A 17,726-nucleotide genomic window follows, 5' to 3' on the forward strand; every position below is an offset into this window, starting at 1 on the left:
GAGCGGCAACCCGGCTGTGTTGGGAGCTAGGCACCGTCAACTTGTGCGGTCTAGTCCAGTTGGGTAGCATCCGGAGCCTGTAGACTTGGCAGCTCTTGACCCTCTGCCTCACTCAAAGACTCCTTCAGCCCTTGGCCCTGGGGGGGGGGGGCGGGGGGGGCTTTGTTGCTTTCAAGCACAAAAGCTGCCACTGACCTCTGCTCTGCTGTCTGAGGACAGAAGTCTCACAGCTGCTGTGCACGGGGCAGGCAAGGCTTTGAGGCTGCTGTTCTTGCCAGCTGCCACCTGCCGAGAGAGAAGGCAGGTCCTTTGCACACCGGTGATACCAGTGGCTCAGCTGTGTGAGGCCCAGGAGATGCTGGTAGAGTGTGAGAGCCCTATCCTGCAGGAAGGCTTGGACCTGGGGCTCTAAAGTCATAGCAGGCTGGTTTCTTGGCTGTGAAGGACTGAGGCCTGAAGGGGACCTCAGGGGGAGAGTCTCCTCCAGGAGCCGGGCAGATGGCTCAGGGTGTAAAGTGCTTGCGTGCAAGCGTTAGGACCCGAGTTCGGATTCCCAGCCTTCCCATTAGAAAAAAAAAGAAAAAATGGTGCAGCAGTGGGGCTGGAGAGCTGGCTCAATAGTTAAGAGCATTGACTGCTCTTCCAGAGGACCCAGGTTCACTTCCCAGCACCCACATGGCAGCTCACAATCATCTGTAACTCTAGTTCCTTCTGGCTTCCATGTGTTCCCAGGCTTATATATGGATCACAGACACACATGCAGGCAACGGATATAAAACAACATGATTTCTTAGGCGACTGGTTTAGAGTTTCACAAATAACATTTATTGGCTGCATTCATAAGACTCATTTGGACGTTCCCACCAGCCCCTCGTCAACTAACAGTCACATGACGGCTCCTAGCTCCGATTGGATCGTAGGTGCAGATCTTTTCGCTTGTGGAAACAGCAAGTGTCACAGGTCCCCCTGATCTGAGGGCACCCCTTGAAGGCCGTGATCGTGAATGACATTCTCGCTGGGGATCTTGACAGTAGCCGAAGACTCCAACTCAGTCCCAGAACAAATGGCTAGAAAGCCAAGAGAAAGGCAAGCGCAGGGAGTTACCCTCAGGATGAGTGCCGGCTGTCCTTGGCATGGGCTTGCCAGGGACCCTCCACAGCGAGGATGGTGTGGGTGTCCCTTCAGTCATTGGGCCCCCCACTACACTCAGGAACTAGGCAAGTGGGCTGGGGTCAGTGTTTCATCTCTGATTCCTGGCTGTGAGACCCAGGGAGCCTCTGACCTTCAGGAAGGGAGGAAACGCCTAGTTTTGTAGAGCCGTGGGAGCAGGTCAAATGCGAGCTGTGCAGGGCATAGGGGTGGGGGAGATGATGGGGTGGGGGAGTTCCATAGCACCCTAGCTCCTGGGAGGGCTCTGAGCTAGACTCTGTGCCAGCAAGTGTCTGCTAAGCCACGGATGGGGGCAGCCAGGTCTCCCCATATCACAGCTGGACGTGGGGGCTGGGCAGCACCACTGTCCCACAGCCAGGCCTGTGAAGCCAGGGACAGCCTCACAAGTGCTGTCACCATGGCATCTAGGGGCTGAATGGTCTTTCAGGGACATAAGACATGTCTGAGGCAGGGTGCTGGTGACAGGGACTCGAGATTCCAAACTGAATGGGGAGTCTAGACCCACTCCTTCTCAACTCCCCCCCCCCCCATAGCTCACCGAATGGCCATGATGGCCCTCAGGACAGCCTGGAGCAGGGTCAGGAGACTGAAGCTGATGGGCAGGAGGCCTAGGCGGCCAGAGTGGGACTCATCCTCTGGAGGATATGGCGGCTCATCTTGATGAAGGTCCTGGAGCTGCTGCCACTTGAGGAGGAGAAGCTGGTCCCCACAGACCCGCCAACAGCCATACCATCTGTTTGAGTTTAGGGGGCTATCTAAAAGCAAGAGGAGCATTGCCGAGGACAGGGCAGAACCTGGGGCCCCAGGAGCTGAGAACTGTGGCTCTGTGAAGAACCAGCCCCACCCAGGAAAGATGCTGGGTTGTGTCAGGGTGATGACTCGGCAGTTTCTTTTTTTCTTTTTTCCTTTTCCTCTTTCTTTTTTTTTTTTTTTTTTTTTTTTTTTAAGTATTTTTAAATATTTATTTATTTATTATGTATACAGTATTATGCCTGCATGTACTGCATGCCAGAAGAGGGCACCAGATCTCATTGTGGATGGTTGTGAGCTACCATGTGATTGCTGGGAATTGAACGCATGACCTCTGGAAGAGCAGTAAATGCTGTTAACCACTGAGCCATCTCTCCAGCCCCTCTTTCTTTCTTTTAAAGGCAAAGTTTCTCTATGTAGCCCAGGCTGTCCTGGAACTCACTCTATACACCAGGCTGGCCTTGAACTCAAGAGATCCACCTGCCTCTGCCTCCTGAGTGCTGAGATTAAAGGCGTGTGCCACCACCACCAAGCATCAACAGTTTCTGAATGCTTATTCTTCAGAGTGGATAGCTGGGATCTGCAGCCTTTATTTTATTCTATTATTGTCTTTTTATCTCTAGAAGGGAGAGGCCAGTGAAGATGGAGCCTGATTGGGCTTACCACCGCTGAGTTATGGGGCATGGCTGATTTGGGTCTCCTCTCCTCCAGCACAATAGTCAAGCACCTCTTGAACATTTCTCAGCGGTAAGTGAGCACTGGCTGTCCTTTGAGGACCTGGGTTTGACTCCTAGCAACCACAAGGTGGCTCACAACCATCTATAATGAGATCTGGTGCCCTCTTCTGGCGCGCAGGTGTATGTGCAGCAGAGCACTCACATAAAAGAAATTAATCATATCTTGGCTGGAGAGATGGCTCCATGGTTAAGAGCACCGACTGCTCTTCTAGAGGACCCAGGTTCAATTCCCAGCACCCACATGGCAGCTCACACCTGTCTGTAACTCCAATTCCAGAGCTTCTGACACCTCACACAGACACACAAGCAGGCAAACACCAATGAACATTAAATAAATATATTTTTTAAAATGACTATCACATGCAATCCAGGCTGACTCCAGGTACTTCCACAACAATTGCTATAGCCGTTCCACACATAGAGACCCAATGTTTGGGCTTCCTAGAACCCCTTTACTGTTTCTCAGGTAAGCTTTGGTCAATGCAGGATCCCCTTGGTATATTTTTCACATTATATAAACACATTATTGATAGTAATATAAGCCCTAATTATATCAATGTAAAAACAGTATGTAACAGGATGGATCCTTTTCTCTCTTAAAAAATTCCACCACCAAAGCACAGAGCACACAAGCATGGAAACCTCTTTTGTGAGAAAAACATGTCTGGGGACATAGCCCAGCATGCAGAAGGACCTGGTTGTGATTTCTTCAGCACACACACACACACACACACACACACACACACACACACACACACACAGTCTTCAAAAGAAACCCACTGGACTTGAAGCCAAATCACACTGAGCTGGAAGAGGAGACAGGCTGTCGTCCATGTCCTGCCCCCAACAACCCTGAAGTCCCCCAACATGAACAGGAGGGACAATGGCTTGAGCCCAGAAGTTTACACACAGCTCAGGGCAACACTGTAAAAATCTCATCATGAAAACGAGACAAATCACCTCAACCAGGAGTGATTAGAGGGGCTGGGAAGACAGCTCAGAGGTCAGAGCACTGTCTTCTTTTGCAGAGGGCCGGGAGTCAAATATGCACTCCAGGTGACAGTGCTGCTTCTGTGGTTGTGGACGTGACATTTTTGTACATTTAAGAACAGGCTGGCTGGTGGCTTATCCATCCCCAGATGCCTCTCACCCTTTCCCTCAAGTCATTTTCCTTTTTCCCAGAATGCCATCCCCACCCCATGTCCTGCACAAGGGATTCCCTGTGCGGAGCTGGCACAAGGCAGCACAGGACCTGACACCAGGCCAGAGCCTGCAAGCATCCTCAGGATCAAGCCCGGGATGCAGAGTTCAAAACACCGTAAGTAACATGTGGAAGAGACGCCTGTCTCTCCCAGAGATCTGAGCTACCTGGGGGCAGGGGGTAGGGGTGGGGGTGTCTGAGGGCCACATCATCCATGTTTGAGTGTGCTGCTTAGCATGTATGACCATACGCTAAGCACATGAGTGTGAGCCCATGTTGTCAACTGTGAATACAGGAGTGCAAACATGCCAGGTCACATGCATGAGCACATGAACACACTGCAGCATGTGCATGCGCTTTTATGGTTGTATTGTATAATGCATACACACACACACACACACACACACACACACACACACACACACACACACGCACACACATGTGTATGATCCAAGAGCTGTCACATCAGAAATACACACCAGTTCAAAGGTGACCGTGTACACACACTCCATCCCACAAGTCACAGAAGTGACACAAGTCGTAACGTAAATAAAACCTCACTTCATCAGCTCCAACTCACCACTGCCAAGGCTGACAGTCTGCCTATGTCTTTTGTAAAAAATGGCAGGCAGCTGGTAATGCCTAGCAAGGGTTGGAGGGGGGGGGTGTCACATTGTGTGTGTGTGTGTGTGTGTGTGTGTGTGTGTGTGTGTGTCTGTGTGTCTGTGTGTCTGTGTGTCCTTGCCCCACCCCTCCCTGGGCAGAGTGAGGCTGTGGAGTTACCTGGAGTGTCTCTAACGTTCTCCAGCTGCTTCACCACCTAAAAGATGAGAAAGTGGGGCAGTGTGTCACCCAGTGACTCATGGTGTGTCTGGGGACAGGGGTGCTGTGGCTCCCAGTTCACATCCGAGGTCTTTGTGCTGGGGATGGCTTGCTGCACAGGGGTGGAGAGCCCAGAAGTGGAAGGCAGGAGGAGAGAAAAATGAGACTTCTAGCTAACCCTACACACTGGGAAGGCCCTCTCTTGGCTTCTATGGGGATGTGGGGGGGGCGGGGTTGCAGAGGAAGGAAACCCAGAGCCGTGGTCCCTCCCAGCCACCTCTGCAGGACTCTGGACAGGTGCAGAGAGATGGGCACAGGGCATGGTAGGGAGAAAGAGGGAGGAAGAGACAACAAGGAGGAAAAGATGCAGTGACCTGGGTACCAGATGGCCCCTCACCCATCCTCAGAAAATGAGGCCCACACTTCCCAGCAGCCTCCTCAAGACATGACCTTCTGCCCTCAGCTGCCCTCACCATGGCCATCATGGAAGAGGTGCCCCCTTGGATGCCTCCCTTTCTTACCCCTCCTCACTCAGCCCTGTCACATATGCCCCCTTCCTTACCTTCTTCTGTGACCTCAGCCCTTGAGGCACCCAGTAAGGCATAACAGCCCTATCCCTGGGCATCGGAAGGCGGCCCCCAAAGCAGTGGCAGGGGCAGCGACATGACATTATGCCTCTGGGGACATAACACCGCATCATCTTCGAGACCTACCAGTGGACAGTAAGAAAGGTTCAAAAGGTTGAAAGGGGGGGGCACCAGATTCGGTGGTGCATGCCTTTAATTACATCACTCAGGAGGCAGGTGGATCTTTATGAGTTCAAAGCCCAGCCTGGTCTACATAGGGAGCCCCTGTCTTTAAGGGGGAAAGGCTGTAACCCGGATATTATAACTGCTTGCCTACAACACACAGAGACCTGGGTTCCATCTCCAGCACCACTGGACGCAGGGACCAGCAGGATGGCGCAGCAGGCAGGAGCACCTGCTGCCTAGCCAGCACACCTGTGTTCAATCCCTGGGACTCACAGTGGGAAGACAGAACTGACTGCTGTAAATTGTCCTCTTGACTTCCACGCCTTGGCACATACACACACACACACACACCCCAACACAATAAATAAAGAAATGTAGACACATTTCAAAATAGACATGGCATTGGTGGCAATCTGAATGAGAATGGTCCTTATATGTTTGACTACTTGGTCTGTAGTTGCTGGGTCTTTGTTTGTTTGTTTGTTGTTTTGTTTGTTTTCAGGAGTTTTGTTTTGTTTTATTTTTGAGACAGAGTCTTCTATCTATCCCTAACTTGCCTGGAACTCACTGTATAGACTAGGCTGGCCTTGACCTCACATGCGAAAGAACGTGCCCTTGGCACACTGTCAGTGGTAAATGAACTGTCTAGAAGCCTGTGGCAGGGACAAGAGGTTTGTGCCCCTCACCTCTCGGCCAAAGTCCATGTGTCTTTTTTTCCCTGGAAGATGAGGGTATGGGCTGACCCCTGAGTGTCAAGTGCCGTGTCACTGGGCGGGCGAGCTGCTCTCAGGGAACATGGTGCCCGGCAGAATGCAGCAGGTACACACACACATAATTAAAAAGAAACAAAAGGAGTGGAAGGAAGGAGAAGAGGACAGTGGGCAGAGACTGTCGTTCAGTGGAGAGGACTTGCCCAGTCTGTTCAATCCCCAGCATCAAAATCAATCAATTAAACCAAACTCATGTCCCAGGAACTTCGGTCATAGAATACCTGTGGTTCTGATGGGCTCTGGACCAGGACACATGTCCTGGTCATAAATGACGACCTGCCAAGCCACTTACCTGCTTTCGTGGTCTCAGGGACAGAGGGACCCAGTAGGGCAGCAGTGCATCAGCCCGGGGTACAGGCAGGTGGCCCCCAAACCTGGCATAGCATTGGCAACACATACACTCCTGCAGGACAGTGTGGAGGCCAGGGTACACCTGAGCAAGACACACAGGACAGAGCTCAGTGGGACAGCTCAGAAGGACAGCACCCAGGGGGAAGGGACAGGTACTCAGGTCTGTCTGTGGCTCAGGATGAAGCTGGCTGCATGGCTGTTTGCCAGCAGGGGTCTGCAAGCTGGGTTGGGGGAAATCCTGGCCACTCAGTGCTGCCTCACTGTGAGCAAGCCTATGTACGGAAGATTCTAGCAACTCAAGGCAGAGGAGTCAACTACTCCCAGGTATGCCTGTGGCGTTCTGAATGGTGTTAATCTAGGGGCAGATGAAGAAGCCGAAGACCAGAGCAAGTCACTGAGGGGGGCTTCTGGTCTCAGATGGGCTTGGTAGAGAGGCGGTGGTACTACACAGAGATATGGGGGCACCGACATGACCCATTCGGCAACCACATGCTTCTGTGTGGGGTGCAGCCTGAGATTCCCATCTCACTCTTCTCACCCATAGGAGGGACAAGAGGCATGTCCTCACCGTGTGACCTGTGATGCACACTTCCTTTCCAAAGGTCTGAAATGAACCCTTCCTGGAGAAGAAAAACACACAGCTGAGAATGTTCTGTGCTCTGTGCAAACTGCAGGCTGGGTGCTGGTGACCCTTGGCACTACGCTCAGGGTGGAGAGGCTGTCCTCTCGAGCCCAGGAGGTGCTTGGGAGTGACAGAAGGGCAGGCTCACTCATGTGAAACTTCTCCATTGACGTGGGACCCTGGGTCCCAAAGCCAACTTGGCTCGATTACACTCCAGCTAAAGCCGGGCTTGGCTCTCAGCTGGGTCCTAAGGCCCAGACCTCCCAGGGAGGCATTGTTGGGTATACACAGGCTTGCTGGAGTAAGAGGAAGATCTTGTCAAAACTGCAACAACCCAGTAGACCTGGTGAGTTTCAAGACATAGGGGCACAGAGGACAGAACAGAGGGGAACAGAAAACAGAGGTAGACAGAGCAAAACAAAGAGGAACAGAGGGGGGTAGAGTGGGACAAAGGGGGACGTGGCAGGACAGTGCTTGGAGGGACAATTACTCTTCCTGGATCCTAGCCACACACTGCCAGGATGGTGACCATGAGTCTCTTACACGTAGACATGTCAGGCAAAGCTGAGTTTCCACGGTGGGCGTCAGCTTGCTTCATGTCGGAAAGCACACACTCCGCCTGAGTGTTTCTGTATCTCATTACAATAACCACAATCATTACTGCCTGCTTTGTTATTTTGTTGAGGCCTGCGTAACCCAGGCTTGCCTTGAACTCACAGCAATCCTCCTGCTTCAGTCTCCCAAGTACTAGGATCACAGGAGTGAGCCTGGTGTGCTTCAGGCCTTTGCACTCAATTCTCCTGGCTGATAACTGAAAGCAAGAGGGGGGGGGGCGGGGGCGGGCTGGCTGAACAGGCACAGCATCTAGCCTACCCACAGCAGCCCAGCCTGGGGGTGACCTCAAGCTAGTCTCAGAGATTGGTCATTACAGTATCATAACCCTTGAGACTAAGTTTGGAACTTCCTGCTGGAACCAGTGGGAGCAGCTGGGCTCCTTCTTTGTTGAAGGAACTACCCTAGTGACCTCACAAGGTCTGAGTGGTCACCTGGCCTGGGTGGGAAGGCAGCACATGGGAAAGGTGAAAGCTGGGGAAAACCATCCAAGGGCCACAGTCCTTGCACACCTGCATACAGCCATGCCTGAAGGCCTGCTCCTGACATTTCCAGGGATGGAAAGAGTAGGTCGCCTTTCCGTTTCCTTGCCACCGCGCTACCGCTGGACTCGGCAGCCTTTGAGCTCCGGGCACTCACAGGTGAGCTCCGAGGTCACCTGTGCAGGCTCTTGGCTGACCTGATCTGTCATGATGCGCTGTGCTGGGCATACGCTACACAGCCTGTGAGACCAGAGCCAGGTGAGGTCCAAGGTCCTCGCTAGGGCTGGAGGGTTGCGGGTGTTTCAACAGCTTCCCGCTCGACCCACTGATTGGCCCTAGATCAACCAATCAGGAGCTGTCGTATTTGGTCGTGCACTGAGCTGACAGCTGATTGGCTACTCAGAGTGGAAACCCCACCCTCCCACACCATGCTTGGCTCGCGCTCTCTATCCTCTTGTCGCCAGGGTGGACATGGAGACCAGCCCAAGGCCACTCACCATTTCCTGTGGATGGGCCTGTGCGCGAGTGAGGCACCCCAGTCCTGATCCCCTGAAAAGAGACAGACAGAGGTCGGACAGGACCTAAGGTGTTCTCATGGGCTATGTTCCCTCTGTAGGTCCCTATCGACTAAGGTGACAACTTGGTGAACCCGAACTTCAATGTGCCTGTCAGATGTTAGTAATTGTAACTTTAAAAGAAAGGTTTCCATCCAGAGCTTCGGACAGACCAAGCCTAGCGTTTGCGCCCCTTGAGACGGCTCAACAGGCGCCCTGACAACCTTAGTTTGATCCCGGGATCACACAATGGGAGAAAAGTCTTATCCAGCCGTACTTCAGGCAGGGGTTAAGTTCAGAACGTACAAAGCACTGCAGAAGTTCATCACCAAGGAACCAGAGCTGCTAATCAACAAAGGGGCTAAGGAAGGGAACACACGTCTGCTCGGTGGCTCCTTTCAGCCCCACCACTCCAGAAAACGTCCCTACACACGTAACCCTGTGGCCCTGCAGATCTCCACGGCTGGGCTTTCCTTTTCATCTGTTTACCGAGTCACCTTCCTGTGACTACTTTGGATTCCTGTCTTGGGGTCTGCCACTAGAGGATCCCAAATTGAGGCAAGCTGTTCCTAGTACCGCCCTGACAGTTACACCAACCAAGAAGATGCTGTCCCCAAAATCCCGAGGCTTCTCGCTGTTGCAGCTGGGCCACAGACCAACGACAGTCCACAGCTGACAACGGCTCAATCAGAGCCCAGGTGAGCACACCAGCCTCCCTACCCACCCCGACACTGCTTGCAGAGATAGTGGCTGATGCAGCACCGTGCAGCGGCCCTGATAATGAACAACAGGAAACAACTCAACAAAAAGAAAAGCCCAGGGATACAAGAAAGAAGAAAAGATGGCCGCCACAGCCATGTTGGAAGGTACAACACGCCCACAGCTGAGCTGCAGGAAAGCTGTGATCCCACATGGATGCTCGGGAGGCTGAGCACAGAAACCACTTGAGAATATGAGGGCTATCAAGAGTTCCAGGCCAGCCTAGACTACAGAGTAACCCTGTCTCAAAATAAATAAATAAATAAATAAATAAATAAATAATAACAACGGAAACCAGGCGGGTGGTGGTGAAGCACACCTTTAGTCCCAGCACTTGGGAGGCAGAAGCAGGTGGATCTCTTTAAGTTGTAGGCCTGCCTGGACCACAGAGCAAGTTCCAGGATGGCCAGGGCTACACAGAGAAACTGTCTCAAAAACCGAAAATAAATAAATAGATAGATAGATAGATAGATAGAAAAACAGAGCCCGGCATAGTGGCGCACACCTTTAATCCTAGCACTTGGGAGGTGGAGGCAGGCAGATCATTCTGAGTTCGAGGCCAGCCTAATCTATAAAGTGAGTCCAGGACAGCCAAGGCTACACAGAGAAACCCTGTCTCAAAAAAGAAAAAAGAAAGACAAAAAAAGAAGATGAAAACCAAATGCTAAGAACACACTCCTCTGCTGGGGCCCTTCCCAGGCCTTTCAGGCTGGGCACTGGAAGGTTCTAGGGCAAGGTCACCCAGCGCCTCTGACTAGTGTCAGTTTACATTTCTTGTCTATTGCCCCTGCTACAGACTCTCAGCTTCCCGCCCTGACTGTGGTACTGCGACAGTCCCAGGGGGCAGACAGCATGTCTGCTTTACTGGCTTGGCCAGTACCTTTTCCTCTTGAGGTCACCGGTATCATTGCCAACCTTTTCCTCCCCGTCGCCAATAGTGACACGTCCCAGTTCTTCCAGTAACTGCGCCTGGTCTTCTTCCTTCACTCTGTCCTCCTCCAGTGTGCTGTGGGATACGGTGTCACAGTCATTGTCTTCACTGTCATCAGAGCAAGAAAGGGAAAGGGCCCACAAAGGCTCTAGCAGCTTGCTACTTCCCAAATGCCTCTGTCAGCCTGCACCCCATGGTCCTAGGGCACCTTGAGCAGTACGTGGGGGAAGCAGCCACCTACTTACCTGTTGCACCCTCTGTGTCCCTCACAACCATGGTGCTCTGCGAGAGCTGGCCTTCCAATGGAACTGTGGAATGCTGGGAACAGAAGCTCCATGGTGACAGTAGGACAGGCCATCCCTCTCGGGCAGCCCTTGTCCCCGCACTGGCTCCAGAAGGGCAGCAAAGGCCGAGGAGCCACAGAAGTGGACAGAAATAAGGTCCACTGCACTAGGCTCAGGGTGTGGAAAGCTCAGCGGTAGCTTTGAGTGATTGTCTTCAAAAGGCCTGCCTAGTGGGCTTTGTTGAGCCAGCAGGGGCTGTCAGGACTCAGTGTCCACTGAGTGACCCAGCAGCTCCACACAGCAGGCTCCAGAGTTTTACCACAGACTGATGGGACCCTGGCAGAGGCTGCATCATAGCCCCATAGATGCATAGGCAAGTAGGTCACACCCAACACCAAGCTCTTCTCTCAGCTCTGCCCCACATCCAACCCTCCGTAGCGCCTCATCCATCCCTCCAGACATCACAGCAGCTGCCTCAGGGCCCTTCACACCTGCAAGCCATTCTCAGCAAGGAGGCCAGAGCATACGCTCAGCCCCTTCAGGGGCCTCTGTGGCACTCACAGAGCCAACCTCCAGGGCACACACAGTCAATGCTGGCACACTGACAGACTCCACTCTGCAGCTCAGCGGCCTCCTTCCCCAACAGCAAGGACTTGCTCCTTGATGCCCCATGGTGTCACGTGATTCTTTATTAAGCCATGAATCGCTCTGGCCATCACCAGCTATCTGTGCGTTTCACTTCTTGGGGTCCACAGAACAAGCCTCACTAAGAGCTGACTGAGCCGGGCTGACTGTTCTAGACGGTGGAGATGGAGCTGATACCAGCTAAGGTTTGGAGGTGTCGGACACTTATGTGCTTTCTGTGTTTCTTTCCCACAGTCACCTCTTCCGGTGACACTGAGTGACAAAGACTCATAGTCAGGTGAGTGAGTCTCAGCATTCAGGCTGGACTTCCTGGGACCTGTCAGAATTCACAACCAGGCAGCAGGTATGCATTCTCTGTAAGCTGGCAGAACCATGCCCAGCTCAGACCAGGCAATGGCCCATATGGACCTGTCCCCCGTCTCCAGTCCCAGGGATCCCAACCCAGCTGGTTCCTTGTATCCTGTTCTTCCCTCCCACTCTTCTCAGAGACCTTGAACAAGCATCTTGTTACGCATGACCATCTTCCAGGTGTGCACACAGAAAGAGGCCACCTTGGCCATTAATAAGGGGACACCACTGTGACCTTACAGGATGGCTGGGGTGGAAATGCCCAGGGACAATGAGGCAAGCCTGGGGGATAGCAAGACATCCTGTGCTGGTGGGAAAGCAAGACGGTGCAGCCACTGTCAAACCCAGGCAGGTTTTTTGTAAGCATTTATTTTGTGTATATGTGTGTTTGCCTGCACACATGTATGTGCACCACATCCGTACAGTGCCCACAGTGCCAAAAGAGCACATTGGAGCCCCGGAACTGGAATTACAGATGGTTGTGAGCTGCCCTATGGGTACTAGAAACAAAACTCAGGTCCTCGGCAAGAGCAGCTAGTTCTCATAGCCAGCGAGTCATCGTTCCAGCCCTGGGACTCCCACAGTGCCTCACCCTACTCTGAAGACCCTATCCATACAAAAGATATACCAGTGTGTAGCTGGGTGGTGTGGCACATGCCTTTAATGCCAGCACTTGAAAGACAGAGGTAGGTGGATCTCCATGAGTTCGAGGCCAGCCTGGACTACAGAGCAAGTTCCAGGACAGCCAGAGCTGTTACACAGAGAAACCCTGTCTCGAAAAAGAAGAAGAGGAGGAGGAAGAATAGGAAGAAGGAGGAGGAGGAGGAAGAGGAGGAAGAGGAACAAGAAGAAGATGATGATGCTACCAGGGTGTATATGACTATTCACAAAACAACCAACTGTAAACAATCCAAGGTCCATTACCTGGAGAGAGACAATGGTGGAAGAGTACCCACCCCCAGAGCACTAGTCAGCCATGGAGGAGTGACAGGTGTAGCAGGATGGGGGAACCCCAACATGGGCAGGGAAATGACCTCCATTGGACAGATGGCTGTAAGTCAACAGTCCGGCTTTTTCCCTTTTGAAGTATAAAACACAGATGACAGCCATAAACTCTTAGATTCTTATAGGATGTGCAGGTGTGTGGTGGCACAAGCCTGTAATCCCAGCACTTGAGCCTGAGGCAGCAGGACCATGGATTTCAAGCCAGCCCCATCTAGTTAGACCCTGTCTCTCCCCATGAAAACACTTGAAGGGGGGGGGAAGTACCTAAATGGCTCCCTGGAAGGGACAATGGAAATGAGTTGAGAAACAGACTGAACTACCTACTGTGTGCACAGATGGCACATTCTAGAAGAGGGGAAAAGTGAACTGTGGATCAGCTTAGAAAAGCCTCTACCAGCCTTTGGTAAGGATGGAGCTGCAGAGGGACCTCTCCCCTGGCCAGAGTCTCCTCCAGAGAACTGACAGGCGCCCACTGCTTGGAGGAGTACAGTCAGACACACCAGGTCACCAGGCAGGAGGTGACAGCTAAGACACAGGCTGCATTTTCCCTTCCAGATCAAGGTGAAGCAGGAGAAGGAGGTGGAGACCTTCCCCGTTTGGAAGAGGGTGGAGAATGCCCTCACCGCACAGCAGCTCCCCCAGAGGGCACAGGACACTGCCTCATGCCACCTATGGACTTGAAAGCCATAGTCAACGATGCCCTGAAAGCCCTACAAATGTCCCCTTTGGCAAGGTACTGTGGGCTGCAGTGACTCTAAACTACCACTAGAGGTCACCACAGCCTCTTTGACAAGATCAGATTGACAAATGCCTAGGCGATTGAAAAGCTAACTAGATGCCTAAGTAGACTACATCAATGCCAGGTGACAGATCATGACCCCTCCATGAGCTCCAGAAAGCATCCATCTCCACCCTCATAGCTGTCTTCTGTTTCCCATGGGACAAAAAAAAAAAAAAAAAAAAAAAGCCCAAGTTCAGACTCAGGAAAGGAAAGGACGCCTGGAGACAACAGATACTTTGTTTTAAAGTATTTCAGGCTTGGAGCTGAATCTCATAGGTAGGCATCTGCCATGTCTGTGCCAAACACCACGTCAGTCCATCACCAGACACACCTGCCCCGTGTGGATACCAGTGTTTTATTCTGACAGGAGGCCACTAACGAGGCTCCTGCATCTCTGACAGATCTGCAGCAGTGGCCCCGGCCTGGGGTGGGGGGAGGGCAGAGGCCCAGTGGTGGCCACAAAGCATTAGCTGCATACTTTAAGCTTTGTATGTGGCACCTGTGTGTGTGCACCTGTTGTGTGTGGCTATACATGTTTGTGGAGGCAAGAGGTGGACAGAGTGTCTTCCTCTATCACTCTCCACCTTTTTTGTTTTTCGAGATAGAATTTCTCTGTGTAGCCTTGACTGCCCTGGACTTGCTTTGTAGACCAGGCTGGCCTCGAACTCAGAGATCCGCCTGCCTCTGCCTCCCTGAGTGCTGGGAGTAAAGGTGTGAGCCCCAAGCCCAGATGCTCTCCACCATTTTAAAAGTAATTTTTGCCCAGCCGTGGTGGCGCACGCCTTTAGTCCCAGCACTAAAGGCTAGTGACTCTCTCTCTGAGTTCGAGGCCAGCCTGGTCTATAGAACAAGTCTGGGGGAGGGGAGTAAATGTTCACAGGGCAACTTTGCTGAGCGGGTCCTTCCCTTCCACTGCACACACGGGCTTCCAGCTAATTCTCCATCAGATGGAATGCTGGGATTAGACGCAAGACATGACATCTGTGTTTTGTTATTTTAATGTGTATTCCAGGGATCAAAACTCAGGAACCATGAAAGAACAGGCAGTGTTCTCAAATCATTGAGCCATCTCTCCAGCCCTCCACCTTTCTTTCTTTTCTTCTCTTTTTTTTTTTTTTTCTTTTCTTTTTTTTTTTTTTTTTTTTTTTTCTTTTTTCTTTTTTCTTTTTTTCTTTTTTTTTTTTTGTTTGTTTGGTTTGTTGGTTGGTTGGTTTGGTTTTTCGAGACAGGGTTTCTCTGTGTAGCCTTGGCTGTTCTGGACTCGTTTTGTAGACCAGGCTGGCCTCAAACTCACAAAAATCCACCTGCCTCTGCCTCCTGAGTGCTGGGATTAAAGGCGTGCGCCACCACGCCCAGCTTCTCCGCCTTTCTTAAGTCAGGTTCTCACTGAGTTCACCCACTAGTAGGAAGGACCCTCCTGTTACTGCTTCCCCAGTCCTGGGGTTACTGGCACATGGGTGGTGGGGATCTGAACTCAGATTTTCATACTTGAGAAGCAAGAAGCTTATGTGTGAATTGGTCAAAGATAGCTGTTTTATTCTTGCATTTTATATAAACATAATACTGCACCTCTTCCAACATCCCATGATGCAACAGTGGTCCACGCGCATTGGCCCTCAAGGTGGCTGGGGTGCTGTCCTCTGGGCTTTCCTGAGTCCCGTAGACAGGCATCAGATCTCAAAGCGGTCACCTCGCTGTGGATTCCTGGCAGAACTATGTACCAGTTTCTGGCTTATGTTGCCATTGTCCCTCAGGGGACAATGACACAAACCAACACTTTTTTGGGCTGTAAGGAGTAACCTTGATCCTTCATCCTCATTTGGAAATCTGAAGGCTGGAGAGATGGCACTGCAGCTAAGCACAGCTATTCTAGCAAAGAACCCCAATTCAGGCCCCAACACCCACATGGCAACTCAAAATTATCTGTAACTACAGCGCCAAGGAATCTGACATCTTCTGAACTCTTCAGGTACCAGGCATGCAAGCAATGCACACATGCAGCCAAACACACATATAAAATGTTGGTGTGTAAGCCAGGCAGTGGTGGCGCATACCTTTAATCCCAGCACTGAGGAGGCAGAGACAGGTGGATTGCTGTGAGTTCGAGGCCATCCTGGTCTACAAAGAGAATCCAGGACAACCAAGGCTACACGGAGAAACCCTGTCTTGGGAAAAAAAAAAACAAAGAAAGAAAACTTAGTGTGTGTGTGTGTGTGTGTGTGTGTGTGTGTGTGTGTGTGTGATGCACAGCCCCAACCACCCTTCCTAGGCACCCTCCCCACCTCCATCTCCATTTTAATAACAGAGAAACAAATCAAAGACCCACAACAAGGCTTCAAAAACAGGTTTACTGAAAACTGAAGAGAGAAACAGCCACACATGTCCTAGGTGACAGTGTCACAGGTGGCATCAGGCACACAGAAGCTACTCTTCAGGGCCCTTCCCTGACCTTTAGGCAAAGCTGACTCGACCTGAGAGTGTCTTTCAGAGCCACCCTCTGTCCTAAGCTCAGGGGCCCTCCAGACAAGCCACACTTTCCCAACAGGCTCATGAACACAAGGAATGGGGCTGGAAAACACAATCTGACTCCTTGTGTTGGTTTCCATGCAAGCACAAAGGCTGCTGCCCTACAGGTGCCTTTAGTGTCACTACCCACTTTTAAACCCTTCCTTGGAGTTTGGCCAGGTAGGCCAAGGGGCTACAAATGCCAGTACCTCGTTCACAACGTTCTAAACCATGCTCCCCTGTTTATAGCTTCTCTGGGGAGATACCTACCCCGCTCTTCCCCGGAACCACGGGCTTGGCCTACAGCAGCAAATGGGAGTTGGTGTCCTGAGGAGGCAGCCTCAAGCCAGGTAAGCGTTACACAGGACACTTCCCAATCAGGACAGAAAGGCAGGGGGTCTGCCTAGCACCGCATTACAGGCCAGGTGCTTGATGCCGTCCGTCCGTGCCCCACCATCTTGAGGAAGTCAGAGTCCCAAGCTAAGTAGTACAAATGGCCTGGGGGGGGGGGAGGTCACAAAATCCTGATGGCTGAGCAGGATGGGTCCTCTCCACAAGTACTAAAGAGCGAACATACATCGGGTGGTGTGTTATTCACGGCAAGGCTGGCAGAGAGAGCTTCTGGAGGGGCTGGGGTAGACAGCTGGCAGCTGGGGAGGAGTCTTGGCTGTCCAGGCCACAGCAGCCCTCAGCTCCACGTTCTTGGTGAAGGAACAACTCTTAACAAGTGGCCCCCAAGCTCACTGCACAACGTGACGAAGGACTGGCCGGCACAGCATCTGGCCAGAAGCCACTGCCAAGCACCCTCTCTCTAGGCAGACATGCATGGGAGAGAGGTCCCAAGAGGAAGGACATGAACGCTGCACAGCTGACAGCCCAGAGTCTGAAAACATGCCACAAGCGGCCAGACGATGCCAGAGGTCCTTGCCTAGCACCAAGGCAAGGAGTCTATAACTCCCACCACCGACCATACTGCTGATGACCCAAGTCTGAGTAGACGTAGGTAATGTCCTGGCACTGGCAGGCCTGAACCAATCGGGGGCCTAAACAGACACCAGCAACATTCTCACACAGAAGAATTCAGTCCTCACTAGAAAAACTTCATAAAGCTTGCCTGCGACCTTAACCACACCATCTCCACACACAGCAGGGCAGGACAAGTGTGCAAAATTCGCAGGAGAACAACTCTGGGCCATGCTGCCTGAGCAGCAAAATACCAAGGCTAGCCATTGATGCTGACCTGGGGAGGCCCAGGGACAGACACATCCACCTACAGCCTGCCCCCAGTGGACTACCAGGGCCTGGCAGCTCCCTCCACAAGGCAGCACAATCAGGGATGTCAGCCCTCACTGATCCTCGCCTGCAGCAGATGTGTCTAGGAAAGCCTGTGTGTTGCTGGGCTAATACAGGGGGACTGCCCCACCTAACTGGAAGTGGCTGGGAACATTTAACCCGCAGAACTACCGCGTCCCCACAGCAAGCCAGATCTGGGTAAAACAGACTCTTGGTTTTCTCCAAACAATGAAATCTGAGCAGCAGCCACCTGCACGACTAGACAGCCAGTCTCCATTGTCCCTGCAGCTTCGCGGTCACATTCGCCACTGCCCAAAGCCTGACTCCTCCGGCGTAAGAAACACTCATGACT

The 17,726-nt window shown here is 52.1% G+C and overlaps 1 protein-coding gene across 1 annotated transcript; it reads right to left on the bottom strand.

Annotated features, from left to right (window-relative positions):
• Positions 1–835: 835 nt before the first annotated feature.
• C26H16orf95 (chromosome 26 C16orf95 homolog) lies at positions 836–8,671 on the bottom strand. The gene is made up of 7 exons (XM_051168976.1): positions 8,300–8,671; positions 7,130–7,173; positions 6,495–6,635; positions 5,243–5,389; positions 4,642–4,678; positions 1,709–1,925; positions 836–1,067 (listed from the first exon to the last, which is right to left on the bottom strand). Exons 1-7 carry the CDS (start codon positions 8,334–8,336, stop codon positions 1,049–1,051), a joined length of 642 nt encoding a protein of 213 aa, XP_051024933.1. The 5' UTR covers positions 8,337–8,671; the 3' UTR covers positions 836–1,048.
• Between the last annotated feature and the right edge of the window lie 9,055 nt (positions 8,672–17,726).

Source organism: Acomys russatus, chromosome 26, assembly GCF_903995435.1.
Source record: "Acomys russatus chromosome 26, mAcoRus1.1, whole genome shotgun sequence".
NCBI classification, from domain to species: domain Eukaryota; kingdom Metazoa; phylum Chordata; class Mammalia; order Rodentia; family Muridae; genus Acomys; species Acomys russatus.